Raw genomic sequence first — 14,408 nt, forward strand, 5'->3', positions numbered from 1 at the left:
GCTGCTGGTGTTGGCCCACTGTGTTTCATCAAGGGCAGGGTCAATGCAGCTAGCTATCAGGAGATTTTGGAGCACTTCATGCTTCCATCGGCTGAAATGCTTTATGGAGATGAAGATTTCATTTTTCAGCACGACCTGGCACCTGCTCACAGTGCCAAAACCACTGGTAAATGGATTACTGACCATGGTATTACTGTGCTCAATTGGCCTGCCAACTCTCCTGACCTGAACCCCATAGAGAATCTGTGGGATATTGTGAAGAGAAAGTTGAGAGACGCAAGACCCAACACTCTGGATGAGCTTAAGGCCGCTATTGAAGCATCCTGGGCCTCCATAACATCTCAGCAGTGTCACAGGCTGATTGCCTCCATGCCACGCCGCATTGAAGCAGTCATTTCTGCCAAAGGATTCCCGACCAAGTATTGAGTGCATAACTGAACATTATTATTTGATGGTTTTTTTGTTTGTTATTAAAAAACACTTTTATTTGATTGGTCGGGTGAAATATGCTAATTTATTGAGACAGGTTTTTTGGGTTATCAGGAGTTGTATGCCAAAATCATCAGTATTAAAACAATAAAAGACCTGACAAATTTCAGTTGGTGGATAATGAATCTATAATATATGAAAGTTTAATTGTAATCATTACATTATGGTAAATAATGAAATTTAACACTATATGCTAATTTTTTGAGAAGGACCTGTACATACAAGGCTCCATCTGCCATATTAACAGTGCCAGATGTTGGGGAGTGTATGGGGTGGGTTAGCTGGGCCATGATACTGGCATCAACCCTTTTAACATTTTACCACAGGGCGAATACCATAAAAAGGACATCCTAAGCATAATGAATGCGTTACATGTTCTGACCTTTCATTTTAACAGATGCTGAGATGCGCTATTAATATTGTTGAAAATGAAGTTGACAGATATGTGGCGGATATTGTAGAAGAAAAGAAAATGAACGTGGAAAAAGATAAAAGGTTTGTAGCCTGTACAGACCGCACAGACTTATATGACATTGACTCTACTATATTAGATACCGTGAAAATAAATCCTCGGCTTTAATAATGTTTGCCTTTTCTTTCAGGATTCAGATAAACCTAAGGATATGCTTGTTACAGATCTCTGGTTATAAGAAGCTGTATTTGGATGTGGAGAGTGTAAGGAAACAGCCATATGACGCTGACAATCCTCAGCATGAGCAGCAGCTGCTGGAAGTGAGTAGCTTCTCATAGTCCTTTTCTTAGGAAAAACCAGCACTTTAGTGATTCAGTGCTCGCCATATATACAGATATACGTTTCAGAATAGCTTGTGATCACTCCTGTTACCAAATGTCTCATGTGAACACTGGACACACAATGTAATGGCAGCTGCAGAGCAGAATAAAACCTTGTTTGTTTTTTCTTTTTTTATTTCACCTTTCTGTTGCAGAAATTTTACCAATCAACGTATTTGGACCCTAATGAGTTAATTTTCATTAAGTACGAGTGGGCATTATCTGACGGCTTTCACTGAGGACGTGTTCTTCTTCTTTTTTTTTTTTTAAGTGTTGTCTATGTTTGATTGCTCAGCATCATACAGGGGAAAGAAGTACACCCCCCAGTGAAATCTATGTAACATGCACTTGGACTTGACGAAAATTAACTCACTAGGAGCCAAAAACTTTGCTGATATCTCTGCAATGGAGAGGCGAACCGTGTCTAGTTCATTGTAAAAGTGTAAAATCCTCTTTAACCCCTTAACGACTTTTTAACGGTGGCCGTTAAGGGGCCTTATTCCTCAGCGCCGCTTCTTAACGATGCTGAGGAACAAGTGTATAGTGCTGCCCAGCGGAGGAAATTCCCGCGGGTGTCAGCTGTACATGCCGCCCCACCCCCTCAAATAAAATCCAGTGAATTCTGCACTCCCAAATCCAAATGCCCCCCTCCTGAGCCCCACTGTGCCTAAACCACAGTAAGCGGCCACATGGTTGGCATTACTGGTTTGAGGGGTGCAGCTTTTAGAATGGTGTGACTTTTGGGTATTTTCTGTCATTTAGGCCCCTCCAAAGTCACTTGTGATGTGGTCCCTAAAAAAAAATTGGTTTTGTAAATTTTGTTGGAAAAATGAGAAACTGCTGATCAACTTGTAACCCTTCTACCTTCCTAACAAAAAAATTGTGTTTATAAATTGATGCAGATGTAAAGTAGAGATGTGGGAGATGTTATTTATTACCGTATTTTTCGAACTATAAGACGCACTTTTTTCCCCAAGAACTTTGGGGGAAATTGGAAGTACGTCTTATAGTCGGAATATACTTACAAATGCTGTGGCGGCAGCAGGAATTGACCTACATTTCCTTCAGTCGCGGTGATGCGCCCCCTGGTGGATGTCCTCATATGACCTGGAGCGTGGCAAAAAGTTCCCAGGCTGCAGTTCATGAGAACATCCAGCAGGGGCGCATCACCGCGACTGAATGTAAGTACAGATCCAGCTTTCCTTTCAGCACCCGGGGATTACAGGCACGAGCGAGTGGTTTATCGCAGCTCGTGCCTGTAATATTAGTTAACCCCTTCAGATGGATTACTTCATGGGACATGACAGTTCATCAGAGAGGGTATGTATCTTGTGTGTTTATTGTTTTGCCAAGCGAGGGTCTGAAAATGGAATGAGAGAGCAATAAATTATTAAAACAACCGCTGTGTTTATTTCATTAAAATACTTTTTAATCGTGTGTGTGTGTTTTTTAACCCTTTCCTACAATTGGATTAATAATGGATAGGTGTCATAATTGACGCCTCTCCATTATTAATCTGGCTTAATGTCACCTTACAATAGCAAGGTGGCATTAACCCTTCATTACCCCATATCCCACCGCTACAGGGAGTGGGAAGAGAGTGGCCAAGTGCCAGAATAGGCGCATCTTCCAGATGTGCCTTTTCTGGGGTGGCTGGGGGCAGATGTTTTTAGCCACGTGGGGGCCAATAACCATGGACCCTCTCTTGGCTATTAATATCTGCCCTCAGTCACTGGCTTTACCATTCTGGCGGAGAAAATTGCGCGGGAGCCCACGCCAATTTTTTCTGCCATTTAACCCTTTATTTTAGCAGCTACAGCGGCCAAATTTTGCACATACACACTACTAACATTAGTAGTGTGGAATATGCAAAAAAAAGGGGGATATGAGATGGTTTACTGTATGTAAACCATGTCTCATATCCTGTCGGGTTTGTGCAGGAGAATTGCAAAGCCGGCAATTGAATTACCGGCTTTTCACAGATATCGCGCTGAATGAAATATAAATACAGAATATATATATAGGTGTCTCAATTATATATATATATATATATATATATATATATATATATATATATATATATATATATATATATATATATATATATATATATATATATATATATATATATATATATATATATATATATGTTTTCCCGAACATTTGAGCACATAAATCCATTAGATGTCGGTTTTGCAAGCTTGCGAGAAACTCTCGGCATACGGATGCCATACGGATGTCACACGGATCATTTGATGCGAGGAAATCGCATCCTCGCACTGCACACGGATCACTGTTTTTGAAACATTTGTGCGATTCTCGGCCGTGAAAAACGGACCGTTTTTTTATACGTTAAGTGTGTCCCCGGCCTTAGACAAACCCTTTAATTACCATGGTCACTTTGTTTTATGTTGTTTCAGCTCTGGGACTTGCTAATGCCGCACGAGAAGCTGAAGTCGAGAATCACTAAGCAGTGGGGTGATATTGGCTTTCAAGGTGATGATCCCAAGACAGATTTCCGTGGCATGGGCTTTCTGGGACTGGCCAATTTATTGTAGGTTCATCATTTTTCTGATATTGTTGTTTAATATTTAGGGTGATGATGGGCAATTTAAACCTCTAATTACATAGGAAAACCATTACAGAAGTGAGTACAGGATAACAAAAAAATGCAATTATGCAGAAAACTAGTTTGTCATACTGTATATGACTTACACTGAAGATTAAGCTTGTAAAGTACCTGCAATAACACAATCCAGTAGGTTTGGATTTTTCACAACTGTCAAGTCAGTAGATCTGGGGTTGTAATGCAACATTGTGATCTTCATGTGATGTGTCCAAAGTCACAACGGTAGCCTAAAACAAAGCAATCTTGTAGAAGTATTTTGCAGTCTACATACAGGAGAAGTTAGTAAAGAACTCTTCAGGGCGGGCACTATTTTTAATTGACTTTTAATGTGACAATGTGGGTCATTTGACCAGATTTCCTTTACTCCCTTCACAGCCAAGATCACAGCAAATACATAAAACAAGTGATTCTGATCCTGGCTGCCGGACTAGCTGCTCTGATCACTAAGCATGCTCAGCATTTACACTGTGCGCATGCACTAAGAGGATGGGGACCCTGGCAGTGGTGTACATGATGTCCTACGTGACCAAGCCCATGTGCTTGTCAAATACAGTGGGGAAAATATGTATTTGATACACTGCCAATTTTGCAAGTTTTCCCACCAACAAAGAATGGGGAGGTCTGTAATTTTTATCGTAGGTACACTTCAACAGTGAGACAGAATCTAGAAATAAACACCAGAAAATCACATTGTATGATTTCTAAATAATTAAATTGCATTTTATTGCATAAAATTAGTATTTGTTCATCTACCAACAAAATCTGGCTCTCACAGACCTGTTAGTTTTTCTTTAAGAAGCTTGCTTACTCTGCACTCATTACCTGTATTAATTGCACCTGTTTTATACAGGTAAAGAGTTAAAACCCACCTGTCCACACACTCAATCAATCAATCAATCACACTCCAACCTCTCCACCATTGCTAAGACCAAAGAGCTGTCTAAGGACACCAGGGCCAAAATTGTAGGCCTGCATAAGGCTGAGATGGGCCACAGGATAACAAGCAAGCAGCTTGGTGAGAAGGCAACAACTGTTGGCACAATTATTAGAAAATTAAAGAAACATGAGGGCTGTCAATTTTCTTTGATCTGGGCCTCCATACAAGATATCACCTCGTGGGGTAAGGATGATTCTGAGAAAGGTCAGAACTCAGCCCGGAACTACATGCGAGGACCTGGTCAATGACCTGAAGAGAGCTGGGACCAAAACTTCAAACACTACCGTTGGTAACACACTACGCCATCGTGGATTATAATCCTGCAGGGCACGCAAGGCCCTTTGCTCACATACTGTCCAGGCCAGTTTGAAGCTCCACAATGACCATCTGGATTATTGAGAGGAGGCATGGGAGAAGGTCATGTGGTCAGATGAGACCAAAATAAAACTTTTTGGCATCAACTCCTCTTGACGTGTTTGGAGCAAGAAGGATGAGTACAACCCCAAGAACACTGTCCCAACCGTGAAGCATGGTGGGAGAAATGTCGTACTTTGGGGGTGCTTTTCTGCAAAGAGTACAGGATGATTGTACCACTTTGAAGAGAGGATGGGGTCATTTATTGCGCGATTTTGGCCAACAACCTCTTTCCCTCAGTAAGAGCAATGAAGATGGGTCGTGTGTTGTGAATTCCGCTCTTGGGCTCCCTCCGGTGGTTATAAGTAGCATTTTTGTGAGTTCTGCTCTTGGGCTCCCTCCTGTGCTTTTGAGTGGTATGGCTGCTTCTTGGATTTAGCATCAGCAGCTGTTTTCACTGATCGTCTTTCTGGCTCTGCTATATTAGTCTGGCCTTTTCCCTAATTCAATGCCAGTTGTCAATTGTTGAGCTTGGAGTCATGGCTCTCTGAGGATTTCCCTGTCACTCTGACCATTTCAGCAAAGCTAAGTTCTTGCTTGTCTTTTTGCAGTTCACTTGTTGTGGACTTTGTTGTTTAGCACTTTCTATGTTTTGCTCATTTGTCCAGCTTATCAGTATGTATCTAGTCAGCTAAGCTGGAAGCTCTGGGCAGCAGAGTTTGCCCTCCACACCTTTAGTCAGGTGTGGAGATTTTTGCATTTCTCTGCGGTGGACTTTTTCTAGTTTTTATTACTGACCGTACAGTGTTCTGTCCTGTACTAATTCTTTCTAATTAGTAGTGGCCTCCTTTGCTAAATCTTGTTTCATACTACGTATGTCATTTCCTTCTCCTCTCACAGTCATTATTTGTGGGGGGCTGTCCTATCCTTTGGAGATTTTCTCTGAGGTAAGATAGCTTTCCTGCTTCTACCTTTAGGGGTAGCTAGATCTCCGGCTGTGACGAGGTGTCCAGGGAGTGACAGGAACATCCCTAGGCTACTGCTAGTGTCTGTGTTAAGATTAGGAACTGCGGTCGGTATAGTTACCACCTGCTCAGAGCTAGTCGCATGTCGCTCCTTAATCACCAGACCATAACAGTACAACTGGCCAAAAATGAGCTGAATGCATCTCAAAAGAAGGAAAAGAAAAAGAGTTCTGAGCTATTTTTTTTTTTCTTTAGTCTGTTTTGTCTTTTTCCTTCCTCTTAATCTCTGGGTGATTCAGGATTTGGATGCGGACATGGATGTTCAGGGGTTGTTTTCTCGTGTGGATCAGCTTGCTGCAAGAGTACAGAGTATTCAAGATTATGTTGTTCAGACTCCGGCCTTAGAGCCTAGAATTCCTACTCCAGATTTGTTTTTCGGGGATAGATCTAAGTTTTTGAACTTTAAAAATAACTGCAAATTGTTTTTTGCTCTGAAATCCCGTTCCTCTGGTGACCCCATTCAGCAAGTAAAAATAGTTACCAGTATTTCTCTGCTGCGTGGTGACCCTCAGGACTAGGCATTCTCCCTTGAGTCAGGGGATCCGGCATTGCTTAATGTAGATGTATTTTTTCAATCGCTTGGATTATTGTATGACGAACCTAACTCTGTAGAGCATGCTGAGAAAACACTGTTGGCCCTGTGTCAGGGTCAGGAAGCGGCAGAATTATACTGCCAGAAATTTAGAAAATGGTCTGTGCTCACTAAATGGAATGAGTACGCTCTGGCAGCAATTTTCAGAAAGGGTCTTTCTGAAGCCCTTAACCCCTTCCTGACATCTGACGTACTATCCCGTCGAGGTGGGGTGGGCCCGTATGACCACCGACGGGATAGTACGTCATACGCGATCGGACGCGCTCACAGGGGGAGCGCGGCCGGGTGTCGGCTGCATATCGCAGCTGACATCCGGTACTATGTGCCAGGAGCGGTCACGGACCGCCCCCGGCACATTAACCCCCGGCACACCGCGATCAAACATGATCGCATTGTACTGGCGGTATAGGGAAGCATCGCGCAGGGAGGGGGCTCCCTGCGGGCTTCCCTGAGACCCCCGGAGCAACGCGATGTGATCGCGTTGCTCCGAGGGTCTCCTACCTCCTTCCTCGCTGCAGGTCCCGGATCCAAGATGGCCGCGGCATCCGGGTCCTGCAGGGAGAAAGGTGGCTTACCGAGCGCCTGCTCAGAGCAGACGCTGGTAAGCCTGCACCGATGTAAGTGAGATCGGTGATCTGACAGAGTGCTGTGCACACTATCAGATCATCGATCTGTAATGTCCCCCCCTTGGACAAAGTAAAAAAGTTTAAAAAATTTTTTCCACATGTGTAAAAAAAGAAAAAAAAAATTCCTAAATAAATAATAATAATAAAAAAAAATATTATTCCCATAAATACATTTCTTTATCTAAATAAAAAAAACAAAACAATAAAAGTACACATATTTAGTATCGCCGCGTCCGTAACGACCCAACCTATAAAACTGCCCCACTAGTTAACCCCTTCAGTAAACACCGTAAGAAAAAAAAAAAGAGGCAAAAAACAACGCTTTATTACCATACCGCCGAACAAAAAGTGGAATAACACGCGATCAAAAAGACGGATATAAATAACCATGGTACCGCTGAAAACGTCATCTTGTCCCGCAAAAAACAAGCCGCCATACAGCATCATCAGCAAAAAAATAAAAAAGTTATAGTCCTGAGAATAAAGCGATACCAAAATAATTATTTTTTCTATAAAGTAGTTTTTATCGTATAAGAGCGCCAAAACATAAAAAAATGATATAAATGAGGTATCGCTGTAATCGTACTGACCCGAAGAATAAAACTGCTTTATCAATTTTACCAAACGCAGAACGGTATAAACGCCTCTCCCAAAAGAAATTCATGAATAGCTGGTTTTTGGTCATTCTGCCTCACAAAAATCGGAATAAAAAGTGATCAAAAATGGTCACATGTCCGAAAATGTTACCAATAAAAACGTCAACTCGTCCTGCAAAAAACAAGACCTCACATGACTCTGTGGACCAAAATGTGGAAAAATTATAGGTCTCAAAAGTGGAGACGCAAAAACTTTTTTGCTATAAAAAGCGTCTTTTATTGTGTGACAGCTGCCAATCATAAAAATCCGATATAAAAAACGCTATAAAAGTAAATCAAACCCCCCTTCATCACCCCCTTAGTTAGGGAAAAATAATAAAATTAAAAAAATGTATTTATTTCCATTTTCCCATTAGGGCTAGGGTTAGGGCTAGGGTTAGGGTTTGGGCTAAAGTTAGGGTTAGGGTTAGGGCTAGGGTTAGGGTTGGAGGTAAAGTTAGGGTTAGGATTACATTTACGGTTGGGATTAGGGTTGGGATTAGAATTATGGGTGTGTCAGGGTTAGGGGTGTGGTTAGGGTTACCGTTGGGATTAGGGTTAGGGGTAGAATTGGGGAGTTTCCACTGTTCAGGCACATCAGGGGCTCTCCAAATGCGACATGGCGTCCAATCTCAATTCCAGCCAATTCTGCGTTGAAAAAGTAAAACAGTGCTCCTTCCCTTCCGAGCTCTCCCGTGCGTCCAAAAAGGGGTTTACCCCAACATATGGGGTATCAGCGTACTCGGGACAAATTGAACAACAACTTCTGGGGTCCAAGTTCTCTTGTTATCCTTGGGAAAATAAAAATTTGGGGGGCTAAAAATCATTTTTGTGGGAAAAAAATATGTTTTATTTTCACAGCTCTGCGTTGTAAACTCTAGTGAAACACTTGGGGGTTCAAAGTTCTCACAACACATCTAGATAAGTTCCTTGGGAGGTCTAGTTTCCAATATGGGGTCACTTGTGTGGGGTTTGTACTGTTTGGGTACATCAGGGGCTCTGCAAATGCAACGTGACGCCTGCAGACCAATCCATTTAAGTCTGCATTCCAAATGGCGCTCCTTCCCTTCCGAGCTCTGTCATGCGCCCAAACAGTGGTTCCCCCCCACATAGGGGGTATCAGCGTACTCAGGACAAATTGGACCACAACTTTTGGGGTCTATTTTATCCTGTTACCCTTGTGAAAATACAAAACTGGGGGCTAAAAAATCATTTTTGTGAAAAAAAAAAAGACTTTTTATTTTCACGGCTCTGCGTTATAATCTGTAGTGAAACACTTGGGGGTTCAAAGCTCTCAAAACACATCTAGATAAGTTCCTTAGGGGGTCTAATTTCCAAAATGGTGTCACTTGTTTTGGGGTTTCAATGTTTAGGCACATCAGGGGCTCTCCAAACGCAACATGGCGTCCCATCTCAATTCCAGTCAATTTTGCATTGAAAAGTCAAATGGCGCTCCTTCCCTTCCAAGCTCTGCCATGCGCCCAAACAATGGTTTACACCCACATATGGGGTATCAGCGTACTCAGGACAAATTGCACAACATTTTTTGAGGTCCAATTTCTTCTCTTACCCTTGGGAAAATAAAAAATTGGGGGCGAAAAGATCATTTTTGTGAAAAAATATGATTTTTTATTTTTACGGCTCTGCATTATAAACTTCTGTGAAGCACTTGGTGGGTCAAAGTGCTCACCACACATCTAGATAAGTTCCTTAGGGGGTCTACTTTCCAAAATGGTGTCACTTGTAGGGGGTTTCAATGTTTAGGCACATCAGGGGCTCTCCAAACGCAACATGGCGTCCCATGTCAATTCCAGTCAATTTTGCATTGAAAAGTCAAATGGCGCTCCTTTCCTTCCGAGCTCTGCCATGCGCCCAAACAGTGGTTTACCCCCACATATTGGGTATCAGTGTACTCAGGACAAATTGTACAACAACTTTGGGGGTCCATTTTCTCCTGTTACCCTTGGTAAAATAAAACAAATTGGAGCTGAAATAAATTTTGTGTGAAAAAAAATTAAATGTTAATTTTTATTTAAACATTCCAAAAATTCCTGTGAAACACCTGAAGGGTTAATAAACTTCTTGAATGTGGTTTTGAGCACCTTGAGGGGTGCAGTTTTTAGAATGGTGTCACACTTGGGTATTTTCTATCATATAGACCCCTCAAAATGACTTCAAATGAGATGTGGTCCCTAAAAAAAAATGGTGTTGTAAAAATGAGAAATTTCTGGTCAAATTTTAACCCTTGTAACTCCCTAACAAAAAAAAATTTTGGTTCCAAAATTGTGCTGATGTAAAGTAGACATGTGGGAAATGTTACTTATTAAGTATTTTGCATGACATATGTCTGTGATTTAAGGGCATAAAAATTCAAAGTTGAAAAATGGCAAAATTTTACAAATTTTCGCCAAATTTCCGTTTTTTTCACAAATAAACGCAAGTTATATCAAATAAATTTTACCACTAACATGAAGTACAATATGTCACGAGAAAACAGTGTCAGAATCGCCAAGATCCGTTGAACCGTTCCAGAGTTATAACCTCATAAAGGGACAGTGGTCAGAATTGTAAAAATTGGCCCGGTCATTAACGTGCAAACCACCCTTGGGGGTGAAGGGGTTAAAGATGTTATGGTGGGGTTCCCCACGCCTGTTGGTTTGAGCGAATCTATGTCTCTGGCCATTCAGATTAATCGGCGCCTGCGCGAACGCAAAGTGGTGCACCATATGGCAGCGTCCTCGGAGCAGAGTCCTGAGCCCATGCAATGTGATAGGATTTTGACTAGAGCGGAACAGAGGGGATACAGACATCAGAATGGGCTGTGTTTTTACTGTGGGGATTCTGCTCATGCTATTTTTGATTGCCCTAAGCGTATTAAGAGGGTCGCTAGATCTGTTACCATTAGTACTGTGCAGCCTAAGTTTCTCCTGTCTGTGACCCTGATTTGCTCATTGTCATCTTTTTCTGTCATGGCATTTGTGGATTCGGGCGCTGCTCTGAACTTAATGGACTTAGAATTCACTAGGCGCTGTGGTTTTTCTTTGCAGCCTTTGCAGAGTCCCATACCCTTAAGGGGTATTGATGCTACACCATTGGCCAAGAATAAACCTCAGTATTGGACTCAGCTGACTATGTGCATGGCTCCAGCACATAAGGAAGATTGCCGTTTTCTGGTGTTGCATAATTTACATGATGTTGTTGTACTGGGTTTTCCATGGTTACAAGTACACAATCCAGTGCTGGATTGGAAATCAATGTCTGTGACTAGTTGGGGTTGTCAAGGGGTACATAGTGACGTTCCTTTAATGTCAATTTCCTCTTCCCCCTCTTCTGATGTTCCTGAATTTTTGGCAGATTTCCAGGATGTATTTGATGAGCCCAAGTCCAGTTCCCTTCCTCCACATAGGGACTGTGATTGTGCTATTGACTTGATTCCTGGCTGTAAGTTCCCTAAGGGCCAACTTTTCAACCTGTCTGTGCCTGAACATACCGCCATGCGGAGCTATGTAAAGGAGTCTTTAGAGAAGGGGCATATTCGGCCGTCTTCGTCACCATTGGGAGCGGGATTCTTTTTTGTTGCCAAGAAGGATGGCTCCTTGAGACCCTGTATTGATTATCGCCTTCTTAATAAGATCACGGTCAAATTCCAATACCCTTTACCTTTGCTCTCTGATTTGTTTGCTCGGATTAAGGGGGCTAGTTGGTTTACCAAGATTGACCTTCGAGGGGCATATAATCTTGTTCGTATTAAACAGGGTGACGAATGGAAAACTGCATTTAATACGCCCGAAGGCCATTTTGAATACCTGGTGATGCCTTTCGGGCTTTCTAATGCTCCTTCTGTATTTCAGTCCTTTATGCATGATATTTTCCGCAATTATCTTGACAAATTCTTGATTGTGTATTTGGATGATATTTTGATTTTTTTTCAAATGATTGGGAGTCTCATGTGAAGCAGGTCAGGATGGTATTCCAGATCCTTCGTGATAGTGCTTTATTTGTGAAGGGGTCTAAGTGCCTATTTAGAGTTCAGAATGTCTCTTTTTTGGGGTTTATTTTTTCTCCTTCGTCTATAAAAATGGATCCTGTTAAGGTCCAAGCCATTCATGACTGGATTCAACCCACATCTGTGAAGAGCCTTCAGAAATTTTTGGGCTTTGCTAATTTTTATCGCCATTTCATTGCCAACTTCTCTAGTGTGGTTAAACCCCTGACCGATTTGACGAAGAAAGGCGCTGATGTGACTAATTGGTCCTCTGAGGCTGTTGAGGCCTTTCAGGAGCTTAAACGCCGATTTACTTCTGCCCCTGTCTTGCGTCAGCCGGATGTTTCTCTTCCTTTTCAGGTTGAGGTTGACGCTTCTGAGATTGGGGCAGGGGCCGTTTTGTCACAGAGGAATTCTGATGGTTTCTTGATGAAGCCATGTGCCTTCTTTTCCCGAAGTTTTCGCCTGCGGAACGCAATTATGATGTCGGCAATCGGGAGTTGTTGGCTATGAAGTGGGCATTTGAGGAGTGGCGACATTGGCTTGAGGGAGCCAAGCACCGCATTGTGGTCTTGACCGATCATAAGAATCTGATTTACCTCGAGTCGGCCAAGCGGCTGAACCCTAGACAGGCTCGGTGGTCCCTGTTTTTCTCCCGTTTTGATTTTGTGGTCTCATATCTTCCGGGATCTAAGAATGTTAAAGCGGATGCCCTCTCTAGGAGTTTTTTGCCTGATTCTCCTGGAGTCCTTGAGCCGGTTGGCATTCTTAGGGAAGGGGTGATTCTGTCTGCCATCTCCCCTGATTTGCGGCGGGCGCTTCAGGAATTTCAGGCTGATAAACCTGACCGCTGTCCTGTGGGGAAGCTGTTTGTTCCTGATAGATGGACAAGTAAGGTAATTTCTGAGGTCCATTGTTCTGTGTTGGCCGGTCATCCTGGGATTTTTGGTACCAGAGATTTGGTTGCTAGGTCCTTTTGGTGGCCTTCCTTGTCGCGGGATGTGCGTTCTTTTGTGCAGTCCTGTGGGACTAGTGCCCGGGCTAAGCCTTGCTGTTCCCGCGCTAGTGGGTTGCTTTTGCCTTTGCCTGTCCCGGAGAGGCCTTGGACGCATATTTCCATGGATTTTATTCCGGATCTTCCTGTGTCCCAGAGGATGTCTGTTATCTGAGTGGTTTGTGACCGGTTCTCTAAAATGGTCCATTTGGTACCTTTGCCTAAATTGCCTTCCTCCTCTGATTTGGTTCCATTATTTTTTCAGCATGTGGTTCGTTTGCATGGCATTCCAGAGAATATTGTGTCTGACAGAGGTTCCCAGTTTGTTTCCAGGTTTTGGCGGGCCTTTTGTGCTAAGATGGGCATTAATTTGTCTTTTTCTTCGGCGTTCCATCCTCAGACAAATGGCCAAACTGAGCGAGCGAACTAACCAAACCTTGGAAACCTATTTGAGATGCTTTGTGTCTGCTGATCAGGATGATTGGGTGGCTTTCTTGGCGTTGGCTGAGTTTGCCCTTAATAATCGGGCCAGTTCGGCTACTTTGGTTTCGCCTTTCTTTTGTAATTTTGGTTTCCATCCTCGTTTTTCTTCAGGGCAGGTTGAGCCTTCTGATTGTCCTGGTGTGGATTCTGTGATGGACAGGTTGCAGCAGATTTGGACTCATGTGGTAGACAATTTGACGTTGTCTCAGGAAAAGGCTCAGCGTTTTGCTAACCGCCGTCGGTGTGTTGGTCCTCGGCTTCGTGTGGGGGATTTGGTCTGGTTATCCTCTCGTCATGTTCCTATGAAGGTTTCTTCCCCTAAGTTCAAGGCTCGGTTTATTGGTCCTTATAAGATTTCTGAGATTATCAATCCAGTGTCTTTTCGTTTGGCCCTTCCAGCCTCTTTTGCCATCCACAATGTTTTCCATAGATCTTTGTTGCGGAGATATGTGGTACCCGTTGTTCCATCTGTTGATCCTCCTGCCCCGGTGTTGGTTGAGGGGGAGTTGGAATATGTGGTTGAGAAAATTTTGGATTCTCGTTTTTCGAGGCGGAGGCTTCAGTATCTTGTCAAGTGGAAGGGTTATGGCCAGGAGGATAATTCTTGGGTGGTTGCCTCCGATGTCCATGCCGCCGATTTGGTTCGTGCTTTTCATTTGGCTCGTCCTGATCGGCCTGGGGGCTCTGGTGAGGGTTCGGTGACCCCTCCTCAAGGGGGGGGTACTGTTGTGAATTCCACTCTTGGGCTCCCTCCGGTGGTTATAAGTAGCATTTTTGTGAGTTCTGCTCTTGGGCTTCCTCCTGTGGTTTTGAGTGGTATGGCTGCTTCTTGGATTTAGCATCAGCAGCTGTTTTCACTGATCGTCT

At 43.1% G+C, this 14,408-nt stretch overlaps 1 protein-coding gene across 2 annotated transcripts in view; it reads left to right on the plus strand.

The window, feature by feature from the left end:
* Nucleotides 1–14,408, plus strand: part of ELMOD2 (ELMO domain containing 2) — a 46,898-nt gene that overhangs the window by 13,783 nt on the left and 18,707 nt on the right. For both annotated transcript variants that reach the window (XM_077279232.1, XM_077279231.1), the window contains exons 4-6: nucleotides 887–984; nucleotides 1,092–1,221; nucleotides 3,702–3,835. In XM_077279232.1, the coding sequence (XP_077135347.1) occupies nucleotides 887–984; nucleotides 1,092–1,221; nucleotides 3,702–3,835 (362 nt within the window). The remainder of the gene's footprint in view (nucleotides 1–886; nucleotides 985–1,091; nucleotides 1,222–3,701; nucleotides 3,836–14,408) is intronic.

This window comes from Ranitomeya variabilis, chromosome 1 (genome assembly GCF_051348905.1).
Source record: "Ranitomeya variabilis isolate aRanVar5 chromosome 1, aRanVar5.hap1, whole genome shotgun sequence".
Classification (NCBI taxonomy): domain Eukaryota; kingdom Metazoa; phylum Chordata; class Amphibia; order Anura; family Dendrobatidae; genus Ranitomeya; species Ranitomeya variabilis.